This window comes from Numenius arquata, chromosome 7 (genome assembly GCF_964106895.1).
Source record: "Numenius arquata chromosome 7, bNumArq3.hap1.1, whole genome shotgun sequence".
Taxonomy (NCBI): domain Eukaryota; kingdom Metazoa; phylum Chordata; class Aves; order Charadriiformes; family Scolopacidae; genus Numenius; species Numenius arquata.
In genome coordinates, this window is record NC_133582.1 from 57818109 (window position 1) to 57845589 (window position 27481).

At 36.6% G+C, this 27481-nt stretch overlaps 1 protein-coding gene across 2 annotated transcripts in view; it reads left to right on the forward strand.

Moving 5' to 3' along the window:
• AGMO (alkylglycerol monooxygenase) overlaps nucleotides 1-27481 on the forward strand; it is a 192515-nt gene that overhangs the window by 93197 nt on the left and 71837 nt on the right. For both annotated transcript variants that reach the window (XM_074150588.1, XM_074150587.1), the window contains 7 exons: nucleotides 7640-7706; nucleotides 9250-9315; nucleotides 9419-9498; nucleotides 10605-10739; nucleotides 11226-11342; nucleotides 19562-19644; nucleotides 20819-20924. In XM_074150588.1, coding sequence (XP_074006689.1) covers nucleotides 7640-7706; nucleotides 9250-9315; nucleotides 9419-9498; nucleotides 10605-10739; nucleotides 11226-11342; nucleotides 19562-19644; nucleotides 20819-20924 — 654 coding nt within the window. The remainder of the gene's footprint in view (nucleotides 1-7639; nucleotides 7707-9249; nucleotides 9316-9418; nucleotides 9499-10604; nucleotides 10740-11225; nucleotides 11343-19561; nucleotides 19645-20818; nucleotides 20925-27481) is intronic.

Genomic DNA, 27481 nt, shown 5'->3' on the forward strand with positions numbered 1-27481 from the left:
TGATCTTTTTTGTTCAAAAGCAGCTGCTCCATAATAATCAGCTTCTGTTGGAGATTTGCGTTTGATGGCTGGCAATCCAGGCAGAGGAACCCTTCCCTTTCCCCGTTGAAGCTGGGTCACTGGTAAGGCCAGAAATGAAAAGATTATGGGACAAGGATATAAGTAGGAACTTGACTTTTCATCCTAATAAAGTCCATGAGTTTCAGTGTTGGTTTCTGGTTCTTGCACCAAAGAATCTTCCTGCAAGAAACAGCTGTGAAATGTTTACTTCAGCAGAAGTGGGCCTGGCTATTGCTAATCTGCCTGCAGGAACCCTAAAACTAAAAATCGTATTTCAAGAGTTTTATTTAGGCCGCTCATGTCTATTATGTCTCTGGAGAATTATCAAGATAAAGTGAAGTGAGCTCCTTAGAGATGCAACACATTTTAGAACGTTCTGCATCCTGCAAAACAATCTAAGCAACTAATTTACCAAGTAAAGTTAATATAATAACAAAAGAATACCACATTAATGTGGAGATAAGTTAGGGATACTGCTGTCAAAAAAAAAAAATAAAAATCTAATTTTCTATCTTAACATGTTACATGTAATACTCCTGAGGTTTTCTCATAGCTTGGACTCATTGAGAATCTATTCATATTAGTTAAGGTTTCAAAGCCAACAGAAAACTTGAAAGACCCTTATTTGTTAAAAACGCAAAGTGTAGGATGCTGACTCTATTTTGATCTATTTAAAGAGGAAAGTGAAGAGCCACACTTAGCTATATTTTAGTTTATTCCAGGACTGGCGTACTGATTTATTACTTTCTGGGTTTTTTCCCCCTCAATTGCCAGCATGTATTTGTCAAGCTGATGAAAAATACTGAAATTGTATAGCAATTTTTCTCCTGGAGTTTGTTTAAAATGCTTAACTTGATATATGACTGAAAGAGCAACTTTCTCCATGCTCTGCTATTTGTAATGCTGCAATTAACACGACCAGTTCGTGTAGGCTTTCTCTCATTTTTAGTGAAAAAATTGATTGAAGCTTCCTATGCGTGCTTGTCTTTCCCACAACAAGGCTGAATTGGACCTTTAAAGGAAAAAAAAAAAAAAAAAAAAGAAGAGGTTCCATCCACTTTTTGAAAGAGTTAAGTGAAATATTCACGTAAAATGCCAATTTGATTCAAACCTTACCTCCTGGTTGAGGCGTAAAACAATGAAAAGTGACAACGGCCTGCCTTCAAGATAATTTATTATAAACACATTTCTTAAGTCTGTGTGTTTATTATATAAATATGCTCTAAACCAGACTATCCATTAAAACTAGGCTTTCACCTCCCACTCCTACAATCCAGATTTATCAGAAATTTGCCCCCTATGAAACTCTTTATGATCCCAACAGGCCTGATTCCTCCCGCTTGTTTTACTTCTAAACTATAAATATTGTTTTTTCGCTCCTCAGTGTGGAAATTTGGCTACATCCATTTTACACGCTTACTGGAGTAGAAAACTACCTAATCAGATAGGAAAACAGTTGGCGGTGTATAAATCAGGGTTTGCCGAGGATTTCAAAGTGTGAAACTGGCAGACGAGCACATATCCTAGGAGTTCTGCCTTTCCCCAGCTTCCCTGTAGAGATTTCACATGGCAAATCTGATCACCAGGGCCATCTGTGTAAATACATGGGTGTGTTGTCCTGAATTAACACAGCAGCTCTACTGGGGAATGTAATTAAGGTCTTATTTTTAAATTTCCTCACCAGGCTGTCTGAAATACAGATTTATATACCAGGAATAAAAACCTTATCTTGATTATGATGAGGAAATCAATAGTAATGTGTGCTTTGCTACCAACTAGTCTAACAGAAACCCCAAAGTTAAGTTCAGAGTGCTCCTTAGTGATGCTCCAGGGATGAATTTACCCTCTCCTGTCCTGCAGATCAGTAACACTATGATATTGAAAATAATGCTGTGTTACAAACAGCTTTTCTTATACTCAAAGAAAAAAAAAAACCCCAAACTTTTTACATACGAATGGTTTTTCCGTAACATTGCCTGCTCTGCTCAGTTGACATTCCTTCCTAACTTTCATGTTGAAACAGAGTTAAGTAAAGATTCATGTTGTAGTGGTGACAGGAGGAGTTGTTACACAAGATGTAAAGTTTCCCTTGGATTTCATGTCACGATTTTTTCTCATTATTTAAACAAGAACTACATTGAAGTGGTGCAGGTACCAGGCAATAAAGATTTCCCTTGGTGCTGACAAACTCGGAGACCGCAAACGGAGGTGCTTACATGCCGCAAGAGATATTGCATAGTGTTCTTTTCCTTCAGGCTAGGGGTTGCTGTCACAAAGGAAACATCTTTATATAGGAACTACTATTGTAGGGGGAAAAAAAAAAAATTAGTTCTCATTATACGTGAAGATTTCACTTCCAGCATGTTTTATTCAGAAATGTATGGAAACCGTTTCTCAGCATGCAGCTTTTAGCCGGCTTTATTTATTAAACTGCTTGTGGAATTGCTTCAAGTAATTGTCAGTAATTCTGCTTTATTATTCAGCGATGCCCAAGTACAAAGGAGGGAATATGTTGTTTGTTTAAAAAAAAAAAAAAGGAAGAAAGCACAAAGGAATACATGTTTTGTGGAGACATCTGACAAAGCTTTTATAACTGGTATACATAAGATACCCATGTATCCAATTCCTAGGTAGTTTATTGAGTCCATTTGTAAGGGTTTTGGTAAGTGAAAAATTATTTTTGTGGCTATGAGATATTAAAAAATAAAGCAAGCAAACAGGAAGAGACTTTTGCTGCAGTTCATTTGTGGGTCACTGGCATGGGAGTTGAGGTGCACAGGATATGTTAATTGAGAGAGGAAAAACTGAAGACAGGAGTTGATTTTCAGCAGCAGGTATCTGTATCAGAGAAAAAAAGACAAGCATAAAGCCCCCAGCCATATTGGGCAAAATACAGACAATGTTATTCATTGCTGGACAACAGTTGAGGTATTTCAACTTTTAGGGCATTGGTAGCTATTTTTCTGTATTGCCAAAATGACTGCCACATGATTATACAAAGGAAAATATATTCTATATTCACAAGTAGACTCTCCTTCCAATAGTATGAAATAGGGTTTGAAGTACAACATTGAATAATGACATTTCCCCTATTTTTATTTTTTTCTTAATTTTGAAACTGCTTTCCAGTAGAAAGGTTTAAACCAAAACTTTCTACTGCATACTAAAATCATAATAGCAGAAACCTTTTTTTTAATGAAAATCCTGATTACAAGCCACAAAAACTGAGCTGTTCTGATATTCATATCACATGTATTTTGTAATTTTTAAAAATTTTTAATTTTTTTTTTCCTGAAATGTGAAAATTGTGAAAGATCTTAGTCTAAAAAGTCGGTTTTGGAATACAAAGCTATTTTAAGCTGAAAATAATTTGCTGTCTTGAATGACTGAGACCTCACGATGTATATGCTTTGGTGAGTGGTTGCGACTGCAGCGTGAGCCTGGTTACCTCTGCCGTGAGCACTTCCCAGCTCCTTTGCACTTGCTTGTGACGAAACGGGAAAAAGGACTTCACTGAGAGGTTCAAATTAACAATTTATTTGGACTTCACTCACAGGTCCAATACGTCACTATTGCGAGTTCTATGTGTACAATGGCGATTACACTATTGCAATTTAAAAACAATTCACGGAATACACTATTGCAACCTACAAGTGATCCCGAAAAGTAACAACACAAACCACAAGCGCGCTAGATATTAATACCTTAAAAGAGTGCACAAATCACGATCTTAATAGCATGCCATATACCATACGTATGTTTCTTTATCACTTACCCTTTCTCTCAGGTAAGGTCGCTCAATCCCTGGGAAGTTACCCTGTACAGCGTCCTGGACAAGGGGGGGGACGAATCTCCTACAGGCCAGCTGTATCGTTGGAAGATTACCCCCATTTTCCTCCTCAAACCTTGCGGTTTATATTTCCTAATTCTGGGGGGGTGCAGGATTATGCCTGAGTGGATTACACTATCTGGGATGTTTACCTCTGGTGGTGCGATGGCCAAGTCTCTGTTGCCAATTTTGTGATGTCTAGCACTCAAAGTCATGGGACTAGTGGTGGGATGGGACTCAGGGCATTTTATTTGTTAAGGGAGTTAAGGCTCCATTCGGTTTCGGTTCTTATTGTGATGCAATCTTGAGACAACCCCGGGCTGAGCCGTTTTTGCAGCTCCCCCCAAGTTATCTCTGCATAGACAAGGCAAGGCGGAGATGAAGCTGAGTCGGATGACAACCCCCTGCATCTCACCTATTGTGCTCTGAAACCGGTTTGGCTGGGTGCTCCCATACATTGCTGTTCTCTAAGGAAAATATCTGGCCACAGTAAAGGCACAGAAACGAGGGTAGACTGCCAGTTGAAAGGCAGACAGGTAGGCAGAGTACCTGCCGCTGCCTTTCTCCCCTCCGTTGCCTGGTAGGCATACTTTTGAACGTGGGCTGCCGTTAAACCACATTAAATTTTGTTACGAGTCAGTTCCTACAAACTTCACTCCTTTCACTGTGATTTCAGTAAGTTCCTGTCAGCCTGACATGACAGGGTTAGCATCTTGCCTGGCAAAAATTGTTTTACTATCCTCGCCTTGAGAATTTACTTTGATGAAAGATCTGCTCGTAGGAGTTTTGCCCATGGTAAAATGGTAGAACACAGAAAAATTCAACAAAATTCAACAAAATAATTATGTTCTTTGCCACGTGGTGCTGCAGGAGCCTTCAAAATTCAGCTTTCCAGAGGTGATAGGTTTCTATTTGTCTGAATGGTATATGGACATATTTATAAAATATACATTTATAAAATATTTATAACATTTTTGGCACCGAAAGTGTTCCAATGACAACAGGTTTTTTCTGATTTAGAAACATGCTGAGTATAGAGAAGTGAACTTACCGATAGCAATGGGACTTTCTAGAAATAGCACCCTGTACCATTTTGAATATCTGGTGAAAAAATATTTTTGATGTGTTTTAGCCAAAGTGTTGATTTATGGATTGTTAATTTCAGCATGCTAGATTTTTTGCTTGGTCAGGTACAGAGTTCTGTACCACCTCTGATCTTAAAAGTCACATGGTTATAATTGTTATCTCAGATGATATTTCCATCAGCGTGTGGCTATTATGCCTTTGCAATGAAGGTAACCTTGGCTGAATGATGAATCAAAGTAGGCTCACCCATCAATCACTAATGATGCTGCAGAGAAGATATTTCAGCAGATTTGTAAATGTCACCACCCCAAAAAAGACTATTTTAAAGGATGAGAGAGGTTTCATTTTCCAAAGAAAATACTTTCTCTAGGATTAATCACAAGTATTTATTTAAAATTTTACGCAGATTCCTGAGGTTCTTAGGGAGCCCCAAGACATGAAGTTGTGCTTTAGCATACTGATGTATTAAATGGACTTTCAAAAGGTTGAATTTTTATTTTAAAACATTAATTTAATCAGCTGGATATTGAAGACTTGAAGGCATTCATTCTGAAGACATTTTATTGTAATCCACCTGTAGGCTAAAAGTGAAGACCGCTATTCTTTAGTGATTCTCTGCTCTCATAGCACATATTTAGTTTATTTTTACAAAAATTGTTAAAATACTGAGCTAAAAATACATTAAAACCAAGTGTATCAAAGTTAGGTGTGGTCAAATAGATAAATCACTGCTCTCTCAGGTGCTGGGCTGCAGTTCAGTCCCAGACATTTGACTTGGATTAAAATAATTTAGCGGTCACATCTCACATAGCTTAAAACAGTGGGATTTTCTGCTTGAGAAAGGCGGGAAATGGCACTAGAATAAATAATTAATCTTTTCTCACCTTTAGGTGGTTGTTTCACGATTGAACTTTTTTTTTTGAGGGGGAACTGAGAAAGACAAATGGTCCTACTTATGTTGTCCTTGGCTTCCAAGTTAAACAAAACAAACTTGTCCCAGTTTTCTGCTTTTCCAGTCAATTGTGTGCAGGATTTTGAGACAGAACCTCCAGACATTACAGTTCTCTCTATCTGAAGAATTTGCTCATTTCTATACTACTTTTATTACAGAAATGCTTTACTTATTAATTCGTTCTTTTAGCTGTTTTAAAGACAAAAGAGAACAAAAGGTATTTAATCCTTTTATTGTGATATTTGCCTGATTCATAAAAAATTAAATACATCTGAAGAATGTCCTGTGTCTACTTTTTGAGTCCACATCTACTTTCACTCGCACAAGTGTGAATTAAATTAAATGGAACCGGTATATTTTAGGACTTTATTCTAAATAAAATCTGAATAAAAATCCTTGTTTGTTTAGTTATTTAGATGAATGGGCCTGTTCTCATGAGTAATGACTGTCTGATTCTCTACTTAATGTGTTGTTTGCCAGTATTATCTCTATTATTGTATTACAGATCACCCATTTCTGCAATACGAGTATTAAATTTACAAATTAAATTCTGCAAAGACAAGGTGATAGGTTCTGGGTTTTGTTTCTTATAGTCTAAGCATTTTTATTTAGCTGCTCCCTCCTCTTTTAATTGCAAGATAGTTATGGTCATAATCAGACATAGTGAATAGATACCATTTTAGGATATATTTTGGACAAAAATCCTTTTTGGTCATCCAGTGATTGCATCTATTTGTGATAGATGGGTTTGTGTTTGGGATTAAGCGATGTTTACTGTGTTTGGGTATCCACACACTTCTGTTGAGCTAGCCAAAGCACAAAATTTGAAGTTAATGCTGCCCTTCCTCTGGTTCCATAATACAGGAGAGTACCTAATTTAGCATAAACCCTGCTGATACAAAGTTAATTCATCAGCATTTCCTGACAAAGCTTGAATCATTAGAGTGAGTTTATGGTAATCAACACTTTTCTGTCATTTTTTTGTCTGGTACTAAAATGATCAAGGCTGGATTTTTTATGCTGTTGAATCCTTGCCTTAGATCACAGCTCCACTATGGATTTATGCTGGTCATCTTTCTTTTCATGCCTCTGACTCATGCCAGTGTATTTGTGACCGTATGTTGGATCAGATTCGGGAACTGATCCAGTTAAACTAATTTAGAAAAACAAAACAAGGTTAGTTTTATCTTGCATCCATTCCCTAATGAGGTTTGTTGTGTTACTGCATTTGTGCTGGGGCAAAAGAAGGGTATTGACAGAAGGAACAAGCAGCCAAAGGCACTGAAGGAGGAAGGAGTGCTTGTTTCAGGGTCAGTGCCAGCCATTTGCTGATGTAAAGTGTTCACATAACTGGGATCTTACAGCAACGCTGGTTCCCAAGCAGTGCCAATGGATATGGGTAAAAAATGTGAGAGAAGTGATCTGAATGGAATCATGAACTGATAATAAAAATAAGATGAAAATATGCTGCTGGATCAAAAAGAAACTTCATTTCTAACTTGCATTTTACTAAATTTCACTTTTTTTGTGAAAATTCTTGTAACGGTAATACAGTGAAATGGTTCAGGAAAAAAAAAATTGCATTATTTTCTTTTTATGCAATTCTCCTTCAGATTAACATCCTCTTTATGTGTTGCCTCCCCCTCTTTTCCCTCATTCTTCTTGATTTTATACAGTATTTTCGAATTCATTGAAACATTACTTTTCTTAAGGTTGTCACCAAACTTGGGCCCCTGGAGTGGATTCTTAATACTCCCAGTCATCACAGGGTTCATCATGGTAAGCTAAAACTGTAACCTCTTATTCCTCAGTGTGTCCTTTCTTATGGTAACTATTTGTATCAGAATAATAAATTACTAAAATTGTACTGTAAAATTAGTTTTACAGAAGGATTTTGGTTTTCATCATTACTTCAAAAGTAATCCTTGTTCAGTTAGAAATTTTGTAGTATTTTAAAAAGCTTTTTAAAATAACTGAAATTTAATTTAAATTTTTTTTCTATTTAATATTAATTATTGAGCAGAAATTTCCTCAATAACAGGAAATAATGCGAAGACTTTGAGCAAAACAATTCAATGTTTGTAAATATAAATATCTTTCCCTGACTACTAAAACACCATCAACTTGTCAATCACTAATGTGCCTTTGCATTCAAATTCAAGCACTGAATGTACAAAAAGATGTGGTTGCCTTTTAGAAGAACTATTTAACATTTTAGTGGAAATTTGTTTTAGCTCTCTGAATTATTGAAAAATCTGACTTTACAGAAGTACATGATGATTGGCATTTCATCAATATTCAGAGACATTCAAGACTGTCCTGCAAATGTAAATTGCTTTAATAACTCTACTGCATACTGAAAAATGTCATGAACATGTCTGAGGAACAGAAGTGGATTTCATAGATGACCTTGCCTCATTCAGTGCGCAGAGATAACAAGTAAAAAGTAATAGGGGAGTTGAAGAACAAAATAATTTGAAACAGACTCAAATGCTGTTATATGTTCAGAGGATGTTATTAATATTTATTATATCCTCCACGTGTAAAGTGTTTATGGCACTATGTAGACTTTTTAAAAAGACTGTGGTGCTGTAAGTGTCTAATCCTTAAAATTTGTACGAGTACTGGTAATCCTGGAGGGAGACTCTCTGCTCTTATTTGCTCTGCTGTAAATCCAGACTAATCCTCTGATCCTGATCGGAGTTAAGCAGAATCATTCTGGAGGTGACCAAGTGTTGTACAGTTGCTCCAGACAATCTCCACAGATTTGGGCATCTGTAATCAATGTTTCTTTGCTCATGTTTTTGCTAGGACAGCTTATATACAAACACATTCCCAAGAAAACAGAGAGAAGGATCAGGTTTTCTTCACAATGAAGTAAATAACAACGAAGGCAGGATCAGACATATGGCATAGAAGATAGAGACAGCTGAAAGCCATTAATGAGATGATTGCGCATAAATGTATTTAGCATATATTTTCTTGCGTATAAACTGGTGAAATGACTTTTTGTTTACTTTTTTAATTTGTCTTTATAAATATATTTTGAACTGAATTTACTGTCCAGATGAATCCTTTTATTTCACAGAAATTTTGGGTATGATATGTTTGATGTCTGTGTTTGAATCTGAGTAGAAAGATCAATAAGCCTAGTAAGAAAAAAAGGAACTTTGTAGATGTATAAGAAATGGTAGGTTAGCTATCTCTTAAAATTATTTTTAGATTATAAATTGATGCTAATAATGAAGGTTTCCCTTCATAATTCAGTTGTGGGTATTCTCGTATATGTAATTACTGATCTCAAAGCTCATTTTTATTATAGGTAGAAATCCTTACTGCATTGACAAAAATTATGGCGGCACACTCATTATCTGGGACAGGATATTTGGTAAGTAAAAAAAGGTATTCTCTCTCATATTTAGTTAGTGTGACAAAAATATATATACTTTTGAATTTAATTGTTGACTGTTCTTTTTTTCTTCTTCCATCAGGAACATTTGAGGCAGAAGATGCAAAAGTTGTATATGGCTTAACACATCCAGTAAATTCATTTGATCCCATCATGCTGCAGGTTTGTGTTACTGACTCTGGTATCTTCAACAGTGTTCAAAAGAAACTCCTCTCTTAGGCGCAGTTGAGGCCATCCTTGCATTATTGCACAATCAATTAAATTATCTAAAATTTCTTCAGTGTTTCATTACAAAACAATTATTTCTACTCCCTGCACTGAGCATACGCAGAGCTCATTGTCATCATGGAAATACAATACAGTAAAATTAACAACTAATTACAATGGAGATACAACAGTGATGTGCATTTTGACGTACGCAGAGCAATACGCAGCGAAGCACAGACAAAAATATGTATTTCATCTGTTTGTCTTCTCTAAATATTGCTATTTCGTAAGTAACCCCATGGTGTAATATCTTTTCTTTTTTTATCTGCTCTGCATTTTTGGTATTCAAGGTACTCCAGAATGATTTGTGTTGACAGCATTATATAGCAGCTATCAAAACCTCCATAACAGGTTGAATATAGTTTTTTGCATTAAAACAAAAGAAAAGAAAAGAAAAAAGAAGAAAAAGTGCTTAGTGTGGCGCTTCTTAGATTTATTGTTCCAGGCTTCACTTAAGCTGGATAAAAATTCTCTGTGAAAACCTCAGGGACTGAGGAGTGTTGAAGTTCCCGTTGGCTTTTCATGACTATTCACCCAAGGAGGCATCTCAAAGAATGAGAAATTCTGCTGCAGGTGTGGCTGGGCTGGAAGTCGGAAGGGTGGCCACAGCCTGGGCAATTATATCTACTCCAGTCAGGTACTAAGGAATTTAGTTATTGAGAGTATGTCATGTGGAGGTCCCAGTAATCAACTTCTAAAAACCTACCATAAATATAGCTATGCAACATACCGCTAAATACTCTGGATTGATTACAGGAGAGACAGATTTTCCTCTGGGCAAGAGTCACTGTAATCCTCACCATAAACCAAGGGCTTGATATGGCTCCTGCCTATTTCAGTCAGGTTTTCTGAACTTCTGACTGTCTTCATCTATTCATAATTTATTCTCTTTATAGACTTCGAAAAATCATTTACTTAAGAGCTAAAAATGAATAGAATATAATGTTTTATTAAATTTTATTTTACTAACAATGAAAAATTACTTGCTTTTTTTTTTCCAGTTACGTCCCTTGGCTCATATTTGGAACACGTTTTGGGCCACACCTGGATTCTGCAATAAGCTTTCTGTCATATTCAAAGGGCCAGGCTGGGGACCAGGCAAACCTAGACTTGGCCTTCCTGAGGAAATCCCAGTGGTAAATAGAACATGCACAGGCTTTCAGTTTTGTGTAATTTACTTGGACCTCTTAATGCTACTGGATCAATGTTAAAAACTCTACACATGCTATTTTAAATTAGCAAATTAGCAGTCATAAAGCATAGGGGAGATGAAATGGGAACAGAAACTGAAGGAAATGAATGTTTTAGCTCTGTGTTTTTCTTTTTATTTGAAGGAGAAAAAAAAAATTATTTATCTTTTCATTATTCATTTCCTAAAGAGATTTTCCAAATTATTCTATAGAGTGTGGTAATTTCTCTTTTTCTTTTAGCTGTGAACATACATGCACACACAGAGTTAAACTCTGTCTCACACTAGGTAGTATATAAATTTGATAGTAGATTATCTTTGTGCAATTATTTAGGTCCCTTAATGTTTTATAGTGTAAGTATAAAGGATACTAAGGAATAACAGGCTGGAGCAGGTCACTGTTGAAGGCTGTTATCTCTTTTGCTTTATACAGATCACTGGAAAAGAAGTTCCCTTCAATCCAAGTGTACCAGCTTATCTTAATTGCTACGCAGTTGTACATTTTGCTGTAATAATGGACTTGTATACTGGACTTCTTGGTTCTGTGACTGTGAGTAATTCCTGTCTTTATGAAATAATATCTCATACTAACAGTAATATGACACGCAATGTATTTAAATAATAAAGCATTGAGTAGGCTCTACAGCCTGACTCATATCTTATTTAAACTATTATAATAATAACTAGATTCTGTAAAAAGAATCAAAATGAATGGCTAAATATATAATGCTTGATATTTTTTATTAAACAATGCTTAATAACCATATCAATTATTTACAGGTGAATATGCTTAAGTTAAGCAATTAAATTAAAAATAATAAATGTTCCGTAGAAGATGTATGTCTGCTTCAGTTTTTAGGACCTCATGAAAAGAAAAATGTATCTTAGACTTGAAACTATGTAGGTTTTCAGATGTCTTGGTCATATTATTAAATGCTAGTAGTTCCCAAGCTTTAGAAGGAGGATTGCAAAGGTCTTGTGGTGCTTCTAGGTGGGAAGCTCGGTGTCAGCATGAGTTCAGAGTTGGAGGAGCACAGACTCAGGGCAAATCCTTCTTCCAATCTTGAACGTACAACAGCATTGATAGAAATACAGTGAGGAGAGGCACGTTATTTACCATCTCGTGTTTGGGCTGATGGGGTCTCCCTGGTAACAAAATGGGGTTCCTCCAAGGGTATCCTGGGTCTCTGAAGGTGAACTATGAGGCCATCTCTACCTACAAGAAGTGAAACATTAACTGCTTCCATGGCTTCACACCCTTCCAACCTCCTTTTCATTCTTCCTTCCTTGACAACTTCTTCTACTTTACTAAAGCTAAAATTTTCTAGTTATGATGCATAATTGTAATGCATCTAATATTCCCACAAATCAGTCAAAGGCCTACCAAAACTCCACAAACGTCTATCAGGTTGACGATGTGGTCTTTCGTCTGCTTCTTAAACCCTTTCTGCTACCTCCTTGGTTAAACAGCAGTCTTTTCTTTGTGTTTCTGTCACCCACCTTGCCACAGGCCTACTGTCGCAGTGCCAAGGGCCCTCTGGGTTCTTCAGCCTCTGCCTGACCATGGACCTGCCTCATCCTGGCATGCTCGGATCTCCAGCCCACTTGGAGCCCATACTGTCCCGTGCCCGCTTCGATGGGTGCTGTGGCACAACACCCTTCCCTCTAGGGCCACAGCCCTGACCACTAGTTGCCACCAGCCCCCTGCGCCTTCCCCAGGGAGCAGCCCCTCTCACTGCACCCTGATGACTTTCCCCATGACCAACATGTCTGAATCCAGCCAAGAGAGAAGTAGAAATAAGTCTCTGTGGCATGTCTGACCGTGGTCATCTGTGAAGGATTGTAGAGAACTGCAAAGCCATTTCAAAGCTGTCGGAAAACGTCCAAACGTCAATGGTTGGATCTTCTGACTCAGACATTCCTCCTGCATCCCAGGGCACGAAGGGCAGGAGAGGGACTCTGCCCGCAGTAATTTCTTGGGATATGTGGCAGCAGGCTTATAGCAGCTCTGGCAGCGCTGCATATATATACAAGCTGCTACAGCCCATTTTTTTAATGTCTTTGGTTAGATGTATTCTGAGAAGCACATCAGACCAGTGGAATGATGCAATTTTTGAGAAAAGTTTAAAGAGTACCTATTTTATGTAGCATTCCAGATACAATATAAAAGCTATCTCAGGCATACTCTTCTGATTTATATTAAGTTATTCAATACATAGTGTTCACCTCTGTAAAGGGTCACACTGCAACTGCAGGGAATTTGGAGATTACTAAGACATCTGAGGCTTAGTCTATTGTAAGAAATTTCTGAGGACAGGAAATTAAGCCAAAGGTAAGGATAAATACATCCAATGTATACAAGATATACAGTATACATGGTTGCCAATGTTCTTATATTGAGAAAAGCCTCTGCAAGATTTTCTGGATATGCTTCTAGATTCCTACATACCAGAAGCAAGTCATATTTGCATAGGGATCAAACTGTGGGGTTTTTGTTTGGTTGGTTTTTTGTGGTTTTGCTTTGTTGCTATTGCTTTTAGCAGTAAAAAGTAAGGAGTCTGCTCATAAGTTTTTTCCTAGTTTATTCTTTTCTTCTTGTGCCTTTTTCTGGTCCTGGAAAGAAAAATGGTCCAAATAATTTTTTCTGCTGATAACTGCAGCTGTTTAAGAATAAGGGAAGTTGAAAAATGCACCCAAGCCCCAGATGATCATTAAATTCTTGCAGTCATGAAGAAAACATCCTGAAGATCCACCATGTATGAACTTATTGTAGAAAAACAACTAGAAAATTCTCTGCAGAAAACTGTGGGGTAATAAGGTAGTAAGGATAAGAAGGAGAGCACGGGGGACTAGAAGCACCTCATCTCAGGACATAAACCTTTGGCGTGGGTGTAGAAAGTGCTGGTCCAAAGCCAGAGTTCCAGCATTGCTCGCAGTGTAGTGGGGAAGCTGTCATGAGAAGGAAGCTTGTGTATGAATAACTTTTCTTGGCAAAAGCCTTTCTTCAATATCAGTTTTCCACTACACTGAGTTATGAAATGTCTATGGATACAACTGGAACTTTCTGTCTGGCTATGAATTATGTCATAACTGTGGCATAGCTCCATAAATGGAGAAAGCTAACTGTTTTCCTCATTTTTAGGTATAAGTTCCATTTCATAATAGCCGTAAGACACAGCACACAGCTATTACATTTCTCAAGTGATTACAGTTGCTCAGTGTTTGGTCTCACGCCCTGTAGAAGTGTTAAATTTCTCTATACGTAAAGAGCAACCGTATACCTTCGGTCTGAATGACCTACATTTAACTTGCAAGAAGAGCAAAACAAGAAAGAACAAATATATATTTTCCACAGGAGAGAGCATACAGTGTTTATTTTCTATATAGCGATCTGCATTACGTACAGAGAATAAAAATTACTTCTGAGTTCTGCATGTCTAGATCTGATCCAAAGCTCATTGAAGAAATGGGATTTGGATCAGTCCCAGAGAGAGTGGTAGGAGTGTAAAACTGCAGTACATTCAAAGTAAAAGTCTCATAGCTCCAGAACTGTGTGTATCACATAAATCAAAGTGAAGTGTACCTTAAACACATTTTGCAGTGTCTTTTTTATTGTTGATAGATACTGTAACTTTTGCTGTGCTTATAACGCTATGAATATGTGAGCAGTTTGAATTAGACAAAAAGTAGTAAGGGATAAGATAGGTCTCTTGGAAGCTGAGAAAACAAAATGATGCATCCATTCAGTAGGTCATCACCAAGTAATGAATATGGAATATTGCTAAGAATTTACAATATTTTTTAGGAATTCTAAGTTAAAATAAACTCATACAGACAAAGATTGGTAACAATACAAATTTCATAGCATTCTAGTAGCATTCCTCATTTAAATGGTGGAAGCATCTGATATAGGACAGCAGGGCATCTGTTAAACTATGAAATGTGCTGACATCATTCCTAGCTGTTCTGTTGAGACACTGAACACACCAGGATGAGAAAATGTATCCACGTTATTCTTCAAAAGGAATAAAAGAATCCCAGTCCTTTGAAATATAAAAGTCAATTTGGAGTCTTTCAATTTGCATCTAACTATACATTTGGAATGACATATTTTCTTCGTTTAAATGAGTTATTTTTTTGTTACTAAAAACAATAAAGCTGTGGCAATACGTTGATTACAAAGCCATGTAAACTTGTCCCAAAATTCTATAACGCCTTTTTTTTTTTTTTTTTTTTTTTAAGGCTCCAAGATATTTTTAAAGCTTTCAATGAAATAAAAATCCAAAAGAAATATTTTTTTCTGTTTGATTGCAGCCAATAACCACATCGCAAAGTTGTGGCTGACTTGTGATTGGGGAACCTGCTGTGGTCCCACAGGCTTCTCTGTTTATACAAATACTCCAATATATAAATACTAATTTATTTTATATATATATTCATGCATATTATGTTTAAGTGGAACAAGGATGCTAACACTGACAAAGGTGTAAAAGGCACATTCTTTTCACACTGCAACTTGCAGTCTGTAGTTTTAATATATGATGTTTAGTTTAGTGATATAACCCACTGAGTATTTTGTTGATTTTGGTAGAGTAATGCCTAGAAAATGGATGCCTCAGCTGGCAGCATCCACTTCACAGGGCGATGCAAGTTTGAAAGTCAATAAAAGAATCAAGACTGTGTGTCACTGTACTGCTGGATCTGTAATGAGAAAGTTATGGAAGCAAACTATGCTAAAACTTATGCTACATGGCTGATTTTCTAAAAGCTGCTATTCCCATATGGCATCATGGTGTATTTCACAGCAAATTTCTTGTCCTTGACTATGAGCATAAATGAGGTTACACATTTTTTTTGCTATATGTGAATGTGGTGCATGTACCTACAGTGAAGGGTAAATTAAACCTTCTACCTTGATGGTTCCCAGTAAGGCTTTACGCCTCACCCTGCATGGCACTAGAGAGCTGAAGGCTTGGGAACTGGAAGGCTGCAACACTTTACTCAGGCGTTATAGTGTCATGCTTTTGTGTGAATCTGGTAATAGTGCCAGTTTGCAAATAAGTGTGATCTGCAGGCTGTGTTTTAGATTCCTCCAGTCCTTCACACTCTGGGCCACAGATGGTATTGGACCATAAGATGTTTTACAAACAGCTAGTGTTCAAAATGTTACGGTTCAAGTAGGAGAGCATCTGAAGAAGAATAGAAATTGGCCTGAAAAACAGAATCTGTAAAATATGATCATACCTGTCTCAGGTAGTTATTATACCGGCGAACCTCATATAGCATTTTTACCATGTTAAGATAAAGGCTTGTTTGTATTTGGGTTAGATTTTCCTAAATTATAAGGTTGCTTCAGTTCTTTCTTCTGATTTGCTAACATACATTAGATTGTATTTTTATTCCTTTTTTTTTTTTTTTTCCTGGAAATCTTGTTTAAAACTGAACTGGAATTTATTAATTTCCTTTCAAGTTCTTGATCTAAGCTTTTTTCTTCTGTGGCTGGATAAATGTGGAGAGTCAAATGATAACTCCAGGCTTCAATTTTGCACATCTTGGAGAAAATGTTTAAGAGAAGTTTGCAGGTTCTCACTCCAAATTCTTGTATTCAGTCCTTCCTTTGTTTGTGGAGAGAAAGCTGCAGCCTAAATGACAATACTGCGGTGTCTCCGATATCAACCTTGTCGTTATTTCGTGGTCCATCAACAACAACATAATATAACAATAACAAAAAATTATATTTTGTTCCTGAAAATACATTAGAAAGTAATTGATCTTTTCTTACATTTTTAGAAATGACAATAAAAATATGTCTTTAAGCAAATGAAAGAATTCTGATAGAAGTTATGAGAGAAAACAACACTGAAAATATGACCGAAAAGTGTCTGCTTTGGAGAAGTGTTTCCCTGATCTACTCAAATCCAACTCTTAGTGTAGGGAACAAATTTAGTCTCTAGACTTGCTGTCTAGTTAATGGCAAGAAATCGAGTCATTCAGAAAGTGCTCTCTATCCACTGATTACAGAGAAAGTTTAGATTAATAACAGTTTTTTAGGCACTTCAGTGAAGGTACTAAAAGAAGGTAGAATGAATCAGCACCTCAGTTTTCTGAAACTGGAATCACAAGGAAAGCCAGATGCCTAGGACTTGGGGATTGGTCGTCTAATGCTAGTCAGCTCGGAAACACTGGGAGGGCAGAAAAGTGTGAAATCATGCAGCTCTTTTAAATTGGAAATTGGAGACACACTTATTTGTTCATAGCAGGTACTGCTGGAGCATTCCTGAAGAAAAATATTAATGCTTGTTTTCTGAAAACCATTGTAGGTTCATTTGTTTTCCATAAAGTGTGATTTTAGCCATGTATTATAATGTAGCAATTACGTGACTTGCTTGAAATTTGAATTTGATATTCAGTTCTCTTTCTGGCCTAAGGGAGATACAAAACCTTACATTCCTTTCCTCACAGTAGTGCCCTACCACTGTGGGAACAATTTTAAGGCAGTCTGTAGAAGCTAGAGCATTACACTGGAAACACAAAGCAAAATCAGACCCACCTGGCCTGAAGGACTAGGTTTAAAAAAAGGTGTAATTCTCCAACTTAAAAGTGAGGACAGTCTCTAAGGAGGAAAGTCTTGAATTCCAGTCCTAGATCCCTGGCAAACTCCTTTATTTGACAAGTAACAATCATTGAAAAACATATCAAAGCATTTCTAAGAAATTTATGGGTGAGTTCTCTTATGCCTGTGCCAAATCATGTTTTTCTTTGCTCACTCCTTGAATTTTTGTATGACCCAGTTTCTACAGGAAGCTGAAGTGGGAGTAGAACTTGCTGTGGCTAGATGAGCAGTTTAAAAACTTATTTTATTAAACTTAAATAGAGTCTGTGCCTGATTTTTATAAAAAGCTCTGTCCAATAATCTTGTCACTTCAAAATAAATTGCTTCATATTAACAATGGAAAGTCTTTTAAACTTAGGATAGCTGTGGGATTTTCGGATTCTAGAAACAAGTTTTCAAAAAGAGCACCCTCAATTCAATCTTTTGTTGATCAACTTCAAAACTTGTTTCTGGAATTTGCGAATGTATTCCAAGAGATATAAACCTTGATAAAGGATGATAAGCTCATCAGAGCAGTTTCCACTATCTTGACTTAAGCGAGACTCAACGCATAACTGCTATACTCGGTTCCCCTCCCAGGATTCAATATCTAGTTCAGTATCCTGTCTCCTGTGACTGCCGATAGCAGATCCCCAGGGTAAGAGCATAAGAAAAGTGTAAAGAGTATCCTTTCTCAAGGTTTACATATAAGTAGATGATGGTGGTAATCATCAGTCTGAGGTTTTGTAAGTTTATCATAAGGAGGGGTGGAACAGATTGGAAATATAGTGATGCGGTAATGAGCTTGATCTATCCCGGTATAAATCTGTGCAACAGAGTGACTTGAAAGGTGTCATTTGTGAGAAGAGTGTTCTGGCTTGTAAACTGGTGAGGCTGCTGTTTGCCTCGCTCCTTGGTGGGATTGTGTTTTCTTTGTTCAATAACTGTTTGCTAAGGATATCTAAGTAGGTGCTTGTGATTCTTCAGTAAAACAACAGAAACCTGCCCAGCCTGACTGTGTGGTTTGATGTGTTTTGCAAACATGGGCACTGTAAGTTCACACAGCTGTAAAACTTGAGAATATCCTCCTGTGGCCTCCCACACTCACAGATACTTTACCTTAGATCTCTTCGAGGGGTAGGGGCCACCACCGAAGGAAGGTGGGCATTTCACCAAGTGTTATTTATTGAAATCGGGGCAGACTTTCATAGATTTTTAATTGTCCGATGCCTGCAATCTTGAAGTGCAAGATGCTGTTCATAAACCTTCTTGCTATTGAAGCCAGAAAGGATTCCTATAACTCAGCAAGATCCACTACTTTTGTTTTGGTCTTTTTATTGTTTTTTAAATGAAAAAACAAAGGCTTCTCAAAACTAATATTTGAAAGGAAGTCAGGGAGGGAACAAGAAAACTGATTAAATATTTGATTTTCAGAGGCAGCTGTGTAGAATACAAAAAATATTTAATAAATGAAAAGAAAAAAATCGAACTTCACAATGAAAATAATTTCTGTTTTCCTGACTTTTGTTTATATCATTTTGATGTAAATTTTAAGGACATAAATCCTCATGATGCTATTCATCCAAGTATTAACACACATGTTAATGTTTAAAAGTGTTTTAAGTCTGATTGAAGTTAATGTTATGAGTTGAAGAATTTTTCTGAATTGGGAACCATGTGTCACGTTGTCGTGAAGGGACAACGTTAATTTTGTTTCTTCTTAAATATGGTTATATTGTCATGTGATGTGAATTCTTATTCTCACCATTGTATTGTTTTTTTGGTATCCATTGGGATTCATAGATGACTATTGTAAAAACCTAGTAACATAAGATGAAGAGCAGGGCTGCTGGGATTTTTATCTTAGAAATAAGTTTGTTTCCTCTTGGGTAAAGGCATAAGGGAATCAAGTAACTTCAGGAAAACACCTAGTGCAGAAGGGAATATCTTAAACAACATTTTGGAAATACAGCACTCAGGAAACAGCTTTACAGGTGATTACTCCAGATAAGTGTGCTATCCAGAGCAGATATTTTTGTTCTAAAATTTAAAGTAACAAAGTACTTTAAAAGCAGTCACTGACATTACTGAGTGAGGAAGTTGAAGTTACTGTTCTGTTAAAACAGTTTCTCTACAGAAAATTACTCTAAATGAATTCTTTGTCCACTTTTTAACAGATGTTATCACAGGGAACTGTTCTTCTGAGAATTGGCTTTATCATTCTGTCCCTGACCTCTTTCGGACTACTTATGGAGAACAGGTAAGATAAGAAACACTTTTTTTTCTTTCCTTCTCTCATTATGCATTATCTATCATTATACGGAAATCTCACGTGTGTCAAAAGTTACATTGATAAAGAACTATAGATACACTTGGACACATATGTTGCTATCTGCTGAGCCGAAAATAATACATGAATAGCAAGCACCTAAACCCAGGAGTGTTCCTATAGCGATTAGTGTCTGTATCTATGTTGTCCCTTGCAGAAAAGTTGCAGGATGGGCTACCCATGTGCATCTTCATGCTTGCATTTGTTGGGTCCACATCTCTGGTTTTGGGACACTGGCAGGCCAGGGAGAGCTGAAGGTTGTCCCAAGGCAATTCAAGCTCAGACTGCAATCATGTTGTGTCAGTCTTCTGTAGCATGCCACAGGTGTCAGACACCCTGATGGTATACGGAAAGCAGACAGCGTAGCTCAGAGTGGACTCAAAATCACGTAAAAGATGGTGTGGACTTAAGACTGAATTTAGTCAGTATGGTTTCAAATTAAATTTTGTCTTGAATACACCAACCCAGTGAGATGTACACCATGGGAGTAGTCCACATGGACAACATGACCCTACAGAAGAGTGAGTAGCACACACAGTCTCTTACAGAGAAGCTATTTGCCCTGCAAGAACAAAAATGTGGAATAGAAGCTTCCTTTGAGACTGAGGTGCCAGTTCCTTTTTGCACCTGCTATTCATTCTATTTTCAGAATGGAATACCTTTCACTTGTGTGGACTGAATAGTTCATTTCAGGATAGGCAAAAATCTGTCAGTATGCCGGAGACGGGTATAACTTAGCGAGTTAATAATGTGAGTTAGTCAAAAATTACAGAAATAGACTGATGAAAAGAATCTGAACTACTCGTGTAGTGGTTTTCAGAATTTCATTGTTGTAATTTTTAAGATCAAAAGACAATAGCTATATATACATCTATATTTGTGTGAGCTAATATATAATTTCTGAGTATATGTATTCTCCACCTTGCCCTGGAAATTCAATGTTATAAGTCTCTATAAGGCAGATACTGTAAAAACTATAAAGTTAAGAAAGATGACTTGGAATAAGTGCAGGACATCACAGACTATTTCTACATTCTCTCTTTTTCATTGAAGTTAACCAAGCAGAAAAGATTGGATGTTAATCTGAATTACTTCCTGTTTCTAGGACCAAAGCAGACATTTTGGAAATCATCCGCTGCTTAGTTTTTGTAGCTGTGTACAAATTTGGAAACTTAAGGAGTCAATTTACTTCCTTGGGCTATGCATATGAGGTAAGACATTTATTTTTAAATTTCTCTGCTGATTACCCTGGATTTTTTTATCTTTTTAGAAAAAACAGAAACACTGAACTTTTATGTTTTGTTTCCTTATATTTGATTATATTATATGGATAGAATATTGATATTTTTCTTATTTCTTTATGTCTCCCTTTTTACGATTGACTTGTAGGAAAATTAATGGGGTTTGCTACAGACTGTCATTTACATTAAAAAGAGTCAGGAAAGTGTATATTTATCATTTCTTGCAAAAATAATAAATTAGTGGTCATATGCCTCGAAGGGAATAACAGAAATGTGTTGCTGAATTTGAATTGATTAAGTCACCTTTCATGGAGCAAATATAAAAATATTTGGAGGCTCGAAGAGTCTTAAAAATAATTTTTTTTTTCTGTACTTATACTGTACCTCAGAAAGAGACTTTTAGCCCTTGACAAAGATAGGCTGGTGGACTAAATAGACCTTTTGTCTGATTAAGTGTAGTTGCTTTTGTGTTCTTAGGACTTATTTTTATCCTGTTTGTGACTTTTGCTTTTTAATCTTAAATGTTTTTCTTTTTTCAGTACAGTTGGTACTTCATATTAACTCTTTTAATATTATCTGAATTAAATAACAGTAATTCATTAATATGATTCCGATCTGAATGACATTCACACGCTATCTAGTGCTGGTTACCAGAGAAGACAGCTATCAGCAAGGGTATGAAGAGTTTGCTAGACTAGTAGGACTGTTATCAGAAAGTTACCTTTTGGATTAAAAGCAGAAAAAAATGAAATAAAACCGTAGGGACTGAGACTCAAACCAAGTTCAAAATAGTTCCTTGGACTTGAAACATCTGTAAAATTTATAGCAACTTTCCTAATTGGAGATATCTAGTAATGGTGCTGATATCTCCTGTTTTTCCAAGAGATCAAGCAACAGGAGAATGGAAAAATATCTTATCTTTTTCTTTTTCTTTTGTCTGTTTACCTGGGATAGGAAACAATAACTATTGGACAATATTTAAAGCCAGATAAATGCCACTAATCAAAAAATGTTTTGATTTTTTTTCCATATTGTTACATTCTCAAAGTTTGGTGTGTAAATCAAACAGTTCTTGAATTCCTTTGATAAGAGTCTGCCAGAACTCAGCAGATATTTTAAGGATCTTACTTGCCCAAATATCATTTGGAAAATGTTTTTGTTATTACTGAGTAGCCTTCTACAGTAGATGGGCTTGAAGTGAAGAAATCTAAAATTTGGTGTTTAATTCTTGAGATATAGCTCTCAGACTTGAACTATTCTAGCTGAATTTGGGGACAATTATATGTCAAAATATACACTCAAAAAAAAAAGTTCATGTACTTGCTTTGCTGAGGTGTGTGTGCATATGTAGAAGTGTCTCTTACTGAGAAACGAGTAAAAGTAAAATCATCAGATTGTTACTTCTGTTGTGTGTAGGAAACTATACAACTTCCTATTCTGCCACGAAGAAGAAAATAAAATGAAATGGTTCTTACTCCGTTCTTTACATGTATCTTTTATTAAAATTTTAACTTCTTGGCTATCTCGAATTCTTCCCTACTGTACTTTCCTATCCTTTCTTCTGTCTAGCATTTTTCCTTTTATCCTTCATATTATACTTCTCTGTTTTTCTTTTCTTAGTCTCTTGTTTGGCCGTTTTTAACAAGAAAAAGGAGTACCTTTCTCACATGTTTTTCTTTCTTTGGAAATACTGAAATAATAGTTGTCTTCCAAATCATTTGCTCTTAGTGAGACCAAAATAGATAATGTGTCCGAGTAATGCCAACATGTCAACACTAGAGACTTAGATTTTATCATAAATCAACAAGTTTGTGATGTTAATAGCTTTTGTGATGTTTGTGATGAACTTCAAAAGGTCCTTCATTTTGATATAAATTATTCACTTGTGCTCTCAATGCATTGTACAATTTCTGGATTGATGGGGAGAATGTTCTTGGGTGTGGTAATATTGTTATAATGGGATTTATTATAAAAAAATTCTGAGCAAAGGGAAATTGCCAGAGATCTGTCAGTTCGTGTTGAAAAGACTACAAATATTAATGTTTTAGCTCAATATTGACCTGATCGTTTTGAAACAGCAGATACCAGAAAGCATAGTAAATAAATGAATAAATGGTTTTCTCAGAAATCAGGTCTAAAATTTTTCCTAAAAATTGTTTCTCTTCTGTTCAACGTTCAAACAGGTTATCTATTCTTCACAGTATAGTAGTGTAGATAACTTTGAGCATCTTGTGAGTCCTGTAAACGTAGATCTATCTCATAAGCAGTTCTAATTTCTACTAGATATGTCCTAGTAATTTTTATGTGCTTACTTTTCAACTTCCTTTGCACTGTTTCTCTTTCAAATCTTACAAGTTTTAGAAATGTAAAATAAAACCATTTATTAAGCCATTTGTTTTCCTTGTACACATTCCATCTTTAACATACACCCTGATTTATCTGACTACAGTCTTTTTTATATTATATTTTCAGTATTCATAATCCATACAATACTTAAATATTGTCCTCCTCACAGCATCATCCTTATATGTTACCAAATAAGCAATTCTTTAGTAATCCAATATTCATGAGTGATAGTAATGAATGCACGACATCTTGTGGAAGAATTTCTGTTGTCTTTTTTTTTTTTGAGTCTATAAATTATGCCTTTCAGGGCACTTACTTAAGGACGAAGAAAAATAAACTTCAAGAGGCCTGATGGCACTACTCAGTGTGTCTACAATTTAACAAATAATTCTGTCACAACATTCTTAAATTAATGATGCACATTGCAGCAGATAAGTGCAAGACTGATTTTGCCATACATCATGATGAATCATTAATGAAAAAGTATGTGACTCCTGTCTATATATATTGGTTTTTTCTGTGGCCATGTTTCATATGTTCATATTTCTCATTAATATTTTAGAACCAGTAGATAGGATTTCAGAAGTAAATATCCCTGCAGTACTACTTGCAGGTTACTCTAACTAGTAAAACTAGGTGATTTAAACTGCAAATGATTGCATTTGGCTCATAAAAAGGTCTGACAATTATATGAACTGCTGTATGGGAGGAAGGCCTTCTGGGTGAAAACTAGAAGGAAAATACAGACGAAATAAGAGAAAACTAGAGGAGCCGTGAGAAAGGAGAGAAGAGCAGAGGAAACAAGGAGCACGGTTTTCCCATTTTGCCATTAAATGAGTTCAGGTGGGTGTGAAAAAAGCAGCTAACGATTGCAATTCCATCAGGAGAAGCAGTCCTGCCCCTCTGGTTCCAGCCTTTTACCCTCACTGCCCAGTTAATTGGGCTGGCCTGCTGGTCTGACTGACCCAGTCAAAGGTTTTTCTTCAGATAAGTGAGTTGATACAACTTGCTGTGAAGCAAGGAAGACTCCTAATGCTGAGATCCAGGGAAGGTGGAAGTAAAATGAAGCCGAAAGTGTGTAAGAAAGAACGATTTCTGCTTTTGCTAAAGTTGGAATCTTAATATGGTTGTTAATTGTGTCCACACTGGTAAGTACAGCACTGTGTCTATAGATACTTTGAAGTTGTGTGCTACCAGTCCTGGTCCCATATGAAGATTGTGTTATTTTTCTGGCTCTTTGAAGGTATCATTCTCCCTGCTGTTGTATCTGAAGTCCTTCCAAGATATATTCCTGGGGGATGTCTCCTGGTGTCCTTTCATTCTCCAAATAAGACAATAATTTGAAGTTATCAAAGTGGCCCTTTTTTTTTCTTATGGAAGGTGGAACAATGCACGTTTCTCAGCATGTTTTTTTTGTTCCTTGTGCCGTATGAGTTTTCTATGGATGGTTAGGTGAAAGAAGCAGGGCTTTTTTGTGTTTGTTTTTGTTTTTGTTTTTTTTAAGAAAAAAAGTGGTGATGTTTAAGGGAATTTTTAAATCTTAAGAAAATTGTTTCTTGGGTGGAAGTTACTAAAAACCTTGATGATAGGGGCAGAGATATTATATTTGACTGGTTGTAGACAGTGAACTGAGGAGCTAATGTGTTTCTGCTTGAGGATCTCTGCTGCCACATCCTATGCTAGTTAGTTTTCTTTAGGCTGATTACTTCATGCCTGTGTAATGTGATAATCGTGTATTACTAAAGCCAAATCATTTTCTGTCAGACCGGGCCTGGAGTCTCCTAACCACCTGGAAGTAGCAGAAAACATTGCTTGTGTGTTCAGTTATGTGACAGTTCAGCAGGCACGATATGTAAAAATAAATCTGTGAGGATGGTGCACCTCTTCAAAGTGTTTCCATCCAACTGCTCCGGTTTGGCATTAGCCAGCATATTCCATGAGCTGATTTTGGTCAAGCACGGCTGTTATTTGACAGTAGTACTAATGAGGAGCAAGCAGAAATGAGAGCCATTGACATGTTGTTGGAACTCTTGTCTTAAAATATTTTCACCAACTTTCATAGCGGCTGCAACTCAGCGCTGAGAAAGACTCCTAAGCTGGGGGGCTAGGAGTGAGGAAGCTGGAGGAGCAAACAGAGTTGTCTGTCTTGATGTGCTTGTTTATCTTTTACCTTGGTGCCAGCTAAGGAATTGTATCTGAGAGTAAATCTCTTCACCCAGACTCCTCCCGCCCTGCCCTGGCAGGCAGGCGTGTATTAATTTGATGGTAGGAAAGATAAAGATCTACGAAAACTTTCACTGGTGAAAAGAGAGAAAAAGAGAGATTGTATACAGGTGTGATATTTTTAAATGAATAACTTGTTTTCTTTTCTGTTTTATGTGGGCATGTGGTACAGTAGGGATATAACCGACTCTGGAAGAGATATAAAATCTTATGCTGCAGGGTATAATTCAGCCCTTAACTAATGAAGGCAGAAATTAACTTCGTTGTGGTCAGATTGTTTATTTACTCCTTCAGAGTATCTAAACTCGGTCCAAACAGCTGTTCCAAACACTTTTGGAGACAGTATTCTGTACCAAATGGACTGCTTCTCTGATCTTTGATGCAGTTCTGGTATTTCTTATGAGTGTCAGCTAATTTGTCTGGATAAAATATATAATATCTCTTTATTAAAGAACTGATTTGCACTGTATTCTGCGTCCCACAGCAGTCCCTCTTAATGTGATATATTACCATGCTACTTATTTCTCCTTTCATCGTACAAAGACTTGCTGTTACCTCACTTGTTTCTTAGTGTAATTTACCAGTGTTGGAATACTGACTTACGAGTACTGACTTAAAACAAACATTTACTCATAAGAACTTATTTCCACATCAACGATAGTTTTCTGCTCTGTAGCATTTTTCCTCGGTCCCTCGTTATGATCATCTGTGCCACATTTCAAAGAGCAGCATATCCCATAGTTGGTTTCCATTAAGGAGAAAGCTCCGTGCCCTGTGCTGTGATTTACAACCTCAGCATTTAAGCAGTCTCTGTGCCCTAACGAGATTGGCTGGTGTATTTGAAATGTATTTCAGAAATGAAGCTGGGGATGGAAGGAAACTCTACTGCCTTATGATAAAAAGCCTTGTCAACACACATGGAATTGAACAAACACAAGTTGTAATCTGTATTTTCTATGTTGGCTTCATTCAGAAAAGTCCGCTATACGGCTCAGTGTATCCCAGGGACTGGACTTTTAATATTCTTGACAACTGCCCTAAAGGGAATAACGTCCCTTAGAAAAAGTCACAGTAAAATCTGGCAGTAGATTAAGTTAGTTTCCACTTAGGTGTGACAGCAGAGTCATTACTGATTTTAGACTTAGCCAGTTTGAGAGTCGGCTTCACCACCATCAACTAAAGACTATGATGTATAGTTCCAGATGCTCTGGCCAATTGACCGTAAAATTGCGCTGCATTTCTGGCAGAGCAGCCAAGCTGGAGCTTTTAAAATCTCCACTCCCCAAGCTAACACCCTCCCCCCCACCCTGCTTAAAAGCTGCTCATTATTCTTCTTCTGCCCGCTGATCTTAGCAAAAGAAAAACTTCTGGAATCAATTAGAAGTGTCTGCACTTGATGAGATTTGCACGTGAGTTCGGAATTGCGAGGCTTTGATAGTGTCAGCCAACAGCTGCAGTTTCAGGTGGTAAAATGGGGGAAGGAATTTTCCAGGGTTTATTTACAATCATAAAATAAAACAAAAATCAAGACAAGTTGGAAACTATCTAATGTGTCGTTAAAATGAAGCCTGAATTGGGTTATATATTTATTTTGTCTGAAAAAAGTAAACTGGTGGTTTATTATCAGGATCTTTTCAATTACCTTGCAATTATTAGGCTGTGTAGAGTGGTTGTAATAAAATGCAAGCTATGGTCTGCCTGCTGTAGTTTTAACTATGAAGGAGGCATCTGCTATTACTTTTGTCATTTTAATTGCTTGACAAGACAAGGAGGTAGTCATACTTAATAGAAATCAGAAGCACGCAAAGGTGGTACTCCGAAGATGGAAAATATTCACATATACTGTCTGAAACTTTGTGTTTTGTTCTGTCAACACTCACGTTGATAGTCGCAAAGTTTTTCTGACCCTTCTTAGCCCAAAGCAGTTAGTGATTGGCCTGTATCTGTATGCAATGTTT